The sequence below is a fragment of the Sinocyclocheilus anshuiensis genome, unplaced genomic scaffold (genome assembly GCF_001515605.1).
Source record: "Sinocyclocheilus anshuiensis isolate Anshui unplaced genomic scaffold, SAMN03320099.WGS_v1.1 scaffold42, whole genome shotgun sequence".
Taxonomy (NCBI): Eukaryota; Metazoa; Chordata; class Actinopteri; order Cypriniformes; family Cyprinidae; genus Sinocyclocheilus; species Sinocyclocheilus anshuiensis.
The window spans coordinates 394,010-400,535 of record NW_015546057.1 but is presented as its reverse complement, the minus strand read 5'-3'; the positions used below and the strand labels follow the sequence as shown (position 1 = coordinate 400,535).

The 6,526-nt window shown below is 39.2% G+C and overlaps 1 protein-coding gene across 4 annotated transcripts in view; it reads left to right on the top strand.

Moving 5' to 3' along the window:
• The window catches only part of LOC107699336 (SRSF protein kinase 1-like), a 68,553-nt gene that overhangs the window by 57,471 nt on the left and 4,556 nt on the right, over positions 1-6,526 (top strand). For all 4 annotated transcript variants that reach the window (XM_016500560.1, XM_016500563.1, XM_016500562.1 and 1 more), the window contains 3 exons: positions 638-1,045; positions 4,879-4,979; positions 5,150-5,257. In XM_016500560.1, coding sequence (XP_016356046.1) covers positions 638-1,045; positions 4,879-4,979; positions 5,150-5,257 — 617 coding nt within the window. The remainder of the gene's footprint in view (positions 1-637; positions 1,046-4,878; positions 4,980-5,149; positions 5,258-6,526) is intronic.

The window sequence follows — 6,526 nt, the reverse complement described above, 5'->3', positions numbered from 1 at the left end:
AAGTAATAAGTAATCTTAAAGATTCCTAAATGCATCTACTTTCGGAAGGCCAAATAAAGTGCTTTTGCTCCCTGATATGGCTGCTTCAGCACTAACTGCGGTTACTGAAACCACGCCACCTTTCTTTGCATGCACATTTGGGCGGCATTATGCAAATATTCCCACATAGTGACCTAGATATGTGGGGGCGTGTTAGAACGAGCCGTTTTAGGGGGGCGTGGCAGAGTCTTAACTTTGATAAAGAATATCTCTTTGGTTTTGAGACTTTAGTCTTTGCAACTTCAGGGATCTTATCTATTCACGAACAGCTTGTAACACTCCAAAGAGAAAGGAAAACTTGAAATCGCATCATATGACCCCTTTAATCTAAAGCGGCTACTGCTATTATTAATTATGAAATGACACACTGGGCTTTGTTGTGAGATATTCTGTAATGTAGCAGAATCTCTGCTGCTTTTCTCTGAGTCTAGCCACATCCTAGTCATTTTTTTAAAAATCATGCTTCCAGCTACTGTCTTCATCAATTATAACTGGTGCTGCTGCGCTTGAGAGTCAGAATACTGTGTCGAGACATATCAGTGTTTTTACTCTGAGAATGTGTTGAAATCAAACATATTTGAACTTCTTTCCACCCCAGATGGCATCTCAGATGGTTGGTCTCAGCACAGAGGCGCCATCAACGGTCACAGCCAGGGCCCTGAGGAAGAGCAGACCCTGGATCTCCAGCAACAGATGAAGGACGACACCCCCGTGAACCCCTACGACAGCGGCACCGAGGGCTCCGAGCCTACTAACCCTTACCCAGCGTGCAACGGCACTGTAGAGAACGAGCCCAGTCCTCCGTCCCCTGTCGCCACAGACGGTAATGGACCTTTGATTTGTGGCATGGTTGAGTCACAGTGCCCTAGGGTGCAGGATCAAGAGAGCCCCACGGCGGAGCTGAACTGCTCCGGTTCTGTTGAGGGCCCCAGAGCGGAGATGGGCCTCACCATGGAGGTGGACCCCAGCGCGCAGGCGGCCACAGAGGAGGAGAGTCTGAAGGACGGTCAGTGCGGAGCCCTCGCTGGAGGAACACCCCTCTGTTTGCTCTTTACTAACTCCCCTCCTCTCTCTCGCTCTCCGTAACAGCCTGATTTTGTGGTGTTGAATAATGTAGCAGTATTTAACCAGGGAAGGGACAGTTCACATAAAACTTGAATTCGATGAAACTATAAAATTATAAAGTTGCAGAGTTCCTATAGTCATATCAGGAAATTACAGGCAAGGAAATGAATGCGTCTTATAAATAATAATTTAATATTATATATATATATATATATATATATATATATATATATATTTTTTTAATAATCAAAAGGAATTATCAAAATAGTTTGATGATAGTTCTCCATTAGTTGCAGTACTACAATTCTAAATTCTTAAAGTCAAGGACATTTTAATGAATTGATGTTTCTAAATATTTCTAAAATATTTTAAGAGCTGAAGAAATTGCTCATTGTGAATGCAGTTTTTTTTAAATCATTAATTTTTCCATTACACATGAAAAAGGAAGGATAAAAGTCATGTAAATACAATGGTAGATGGACTGGGTTAGGAACCCTGAATTAATTATTAAATGTTCGGTTTTTTTTTTCTTTTCAGGGAACTGTTCCTTTCTCTGTCTGTTATGGTGACGTTCATTCACATCAGACTGAAGTCATATTTGTCATATTTGCCTATAACTAATGCTTGTATAAATTGTTTCATTGAAAAATGGGTCACACTTTATTTTAAGGTCAAAATCTTGCTATTAACAAACCAGTAACTATGACTTTTGCCTCAAACTCCTAATTTGTTGCTTATTAATAGTTAGTAAGGTAGATGTTAAGTTTAGGTATTGGGTAGGATTAGGGATGTAGAATATTGTCATGCAAAATATGTGCTTTATAAGTACTAATAAACAGCCAATACGTTAATAATAGGCATGCTAATCAACTAGTTAATAGTGAGAATTGGTCCCTATACTAAAGTGTTACCAAAAAATGATTTCTTATTGCTGTTGTCTTGAAGTCTTATAGTCAAGATGAAATGAAATCATCCTTTCACATTCTTAACACACTTTTTTTTGTCCTATTGTGCATTATTAATCAGTGCATGCTCTCTCTTTCTCTTTCTCTTTCTCTCTCTCTGTCTCTCTCTCTCCGCCTGTGTGTTTTCCTACAGAGTCTCTAACACTGTCAGCTGAACTGGAATCACTAACAGCCTGATTTTGTGGTGTTGAATAATGTAGCAATATTTAACGAGGAAAGGGGCAGTTCACATAAAACATGAATTTGATGAAACTATAAAATTATAAAGTTGGAGTTCCTCCAGTCATATCAGGAAATTACTTTTAAATTTACAGGCAATGAAATTAATGGGTTTTAAAAGTAATAAACAAATAATCAGTTAGACTAAGGTTAAAAATAAATTAAAAACAAAAAATTATAAATAAACATTTTAATTATCAATTATGTGCATAAAAATTATTTTGGAAAAGAGGCAAATGCTATACAGTATATACAGATATAGTGTTATATGAATTACAAACTTTAATGGGGATTAAATAATATCATATTTTATATTTCATATTAAATACATTTTTATATATCTCACTGTTAACTAACTATTTACTACAACTTTTGCCTCAAACTCCTAATTTGTTGCTTATTAATAGTTAGTAAGGTAGATGTTAAGTTTAGGTATTGGGTAGGATTAGGGATGTAGAATATTGTCATGCAAAATATGTGCTTTATAAGTACTAATAAACAGCCAATACGTTAATAATAGGCATGCTAATCAACTAGTTAATAGTGAGAATTGGTCCCTATACTAAAGTGTTACCAAAAAATGATTTCTTATTGCTGTTGTCTTGAAGTCTTATAGTCAAGATGAAATGAAATCATCCTTTCACATTCTTAACACACTTTTTTTTGTCCTATTGTGCATTATTAATCAGTGCATGTTAATCAAAACAAAAATCTGTTTATCTTTCATCAAAAAGCAATAATGAGCTCCAGCTGTGAAAATACTTTTTTTTTTTTTTTTTGGCTTACCTAGTATGGTGGCACATATTAATGAGATTCCAGCCTGTGCCATATAAAGCCTTAGTAGTGTCTACTTTTTTTTTTTTTTTTTTTTGGCTGATGTCAACAGTCTGTCTTACGTTGCATTCGTTTTAACTTGGAAAGTAGTAGTTTCCAACTTCCTCGTGGGAAAAGTGCATCTGAATGCCACTTGAAGTCGGGCTTCCCATTTATAGACTTGTGTGAAATTCCACAACAGAGAGATCTATGGCTTCACATGCACATAGTGGCGCACAGTTATTCACAATAATGATCAATAATGACAAATGTTCATTTTTAAAGTTTGTAAGTGCATCACATTATGTAAGTATTAGCTGTCGATTGTGGATTCATGTGGACTTGAAGTCCCGGTGGTTTGATTTCGATGTTACAGGATAGCCCATTTCAAGTTTCACTCAGTTAAAGGTGCACTAAGCGATTTTTGCCAAACGATGTTGTTATTTGAAAGCACCAAAACAAACAAGCCCATACCCCAACAGGACCTCGCCCCTATTTCGAAATCTCTGCCCCACATGTACATACACAACCATGGCAACGACGATCGCGGAAACAAGTGAAGATTACAAAAGCATATTCAAACAAAAGCCAACACGGATAAGTTGTGTGAAACAAAGCAAAATCAACGGTACTCACCTATCAAGAACAAAAAACAACACAACCTCGGCGTCCGATTCCAGGCCTTCCCACTCCTCGAGTTCTCTCCACCGCTGGAAAGCTGCTCCGATATTTACACGGGTCCTACCTCTTTCCTGATCATAACCCTTCTTTTTAATGTTTCCTCTCAGAGATATTTTCTTTTTTTTTTTATCTGCCATCTCTCTCTATCTATAGTCGATTTGCTAATATCTGTCCTGTGCACTCAAATTGACCGCTCTCTTCTCTCTATCATAACAAGACATGCCCCCTTACTGCTGATTGGCTACAAATGTGTTTTGGGACTCGGTCCGACGCTGTGGTCAGAAGCATTTTTCAAATATTGCTTAGTTGCACCTTTAAAGGCAGGGCAAGTGATTTGGTTCAAAAACATTTTTTGTTATGCTGGTTTAAAGTCTCTTCACATCCCGATAGCAATCACTTAGTTAAGTGGTCTAAATGAATTTATATGTATTTACATCGTCTGTGGAAGGCATAGGACCATAAAATGTTCGTCCAATCAGATTGTTTGGTCCGATAACTACGATTGGCTGTCCTACCTGCCTGTAAATGTATGTATTTGCATACCTCCAAGCGCTCGGTTCGCACAGACATGATACGTCATCAGCGCGTTACATTACGCTATTGCAGACCAAGCAAGAATGGACGGCGTTATTATTGTAATACTATGCACTTTGTACTGTAATGTTGTCTCACTGGTGAACGAGACATGAGGAGGTAATCTGACAGCGTTGCATTCATCTCTCATGGTGTTGCTGGTTAGTCTCTGGTCTGCCTGTGCGTGTTCATGTGTTTTGTAGGAGGTGTGGCTTTGGAGAGTGATTTGCAGGGAGGGTGAGATCTTATGCTTTAACTTTCTTTCTGAAATTGTCTACCCTACATTTAAATCAATAAGACAAGCAGTTAACCACAGGTTACCGGTGTTCTAGTGTCTTCATCATGATGCTCTGGTTTTTCATGGCTGATATGGATTAATAGAGAGCCGCTGCATTAGTCTCAACATCCTACAAGGCTTTATAATTCAGCAAACACATTGAACCTCACAGGAGCCAATCCAGAATATGTGTGTGTGTGTTATTGACTCTAAAACCATCTTTCTCGTTCTTCTCTTGTACTGCAGCTAAGATTGCAGCAGGAAACCTGCTAGTCGACCCCCTGGATCCGCTAAACGCTGATAAGATCCGAGTGAAAATCGCTGACCTGGGCAACGCCTGCTGGGTGGTGAGTGTGGAGTTTTCCTTGCATTTACACCAGAAACAGCTCAGTCAGAGTGTTAAAGTGATAGTCCACCCCAAAACAAAGATTCTGCCAACCCTTAACTGAATTGATTGATTGAGATGCTGATATCTCAGTTGCTTCTTCTTTATGTAATTCTTGTTTGTCATCATCAGCACAAGCACTTCACAGACGACATTCAGACGCGGCAGTATCGCTCTCTGGAGGTGTTGATTGGAGCAGGATACAGCACCCCAGCTGACATCTGGAGCACAGCTTGCATGGTGCGTTTAAAGACAGCCGAATGAGATTTAGAGTGCTTTTACACTAGCACTTTTGGTGCACACCCGGGTTCGATTGACATCAGAGTTCGGTTCGTTTGGATGATGTGAACGCTGTCTTCCGACCTCAGGTGCGCACCCCCAAACCGTACCCGAGTCCGCTTAAAAAGGGTGGTCTGGGGTATGGTTCATGTGAACTCCGGTACGATTCGCTGCTGATATGAATGCAATCGTACCTAATCGCGGAAGTGAACCGCTATTAATGACGTATTATTTGAGAAAAATGTGTGTTTGTGTGTTTCACTCACTTTCCTCACGAGCGTGACTGACGCGCTGCAAGCAGAAAGCTGTATGTCTCATTTCTGTTTGCCTTTAGCGTTCCTTGGAGCATTTGCAGTACATTCGTAAGACAGACGTAAGTGTTGTTATGCACTGAAGCTTTGTAAACAAAACGAATGGTTCAAAAACGTAAATATACAAAAGCGCAGAGAGCAATGTTATGCATTTTGCCGCCTTCTCCTGCGCCACCGTTACTAAGCAACGGGGTAAACTGCTGCTGGCTTGATGACGCAAACGAACCGCGGTTCGGACCCAAATAAAATAATATGAACGCAGTCCAGCAGGGGGAGGAGGGAGTAATCGAACTCTGGTTCGGACCAGGCCATCGAACCAAGTGTGAAAGCAGCCTTATTCAGAACCCTTATAAAGTGTGCAGTTCCAAAACATCAAAGTTTCAAATCAGCAACTCTGTTGCAAAACCCAGTGAGCTGAGTTTTGTGTTAGCATGTTGCTAAAGTAATGACTCAATACCCAAATTTCATTCTAGTAGTGCTTTGTTAACATTTTTTCTAAAGTAATGACTCGATGGACCCTTTTCACAAGACTGTGATGACGCATTTAACGGTCATCAGCATCATTAATCCTCGAAAGTTTTTCATATTTGTATTTTAAAAAAAATTGATGTACATTTATAACACTATTCTTTGTATTATATCACCTTTGCATCAAATTACAAAAAAACAGTTAACGCTAATGCGAGGGTGTTTCTAATGCAGCGTCTATGGGAGGGACGGTAAATTTGACATCGTTCTCTCTTCTGACAGCCGTTATCAGTCTCTCTCAATTTTTTTCCTTTTATTGAAAGTCATGAAAACACTATCGAGGAGTTTTTCTTTTGCTATTTGAGCAAATGAGAATGCAAAAAATATATTTGTGGTACTCTCCCATTCACTGCTCTTCAAGTTACAGGGATAGTTCACCCAAAAATGAAAA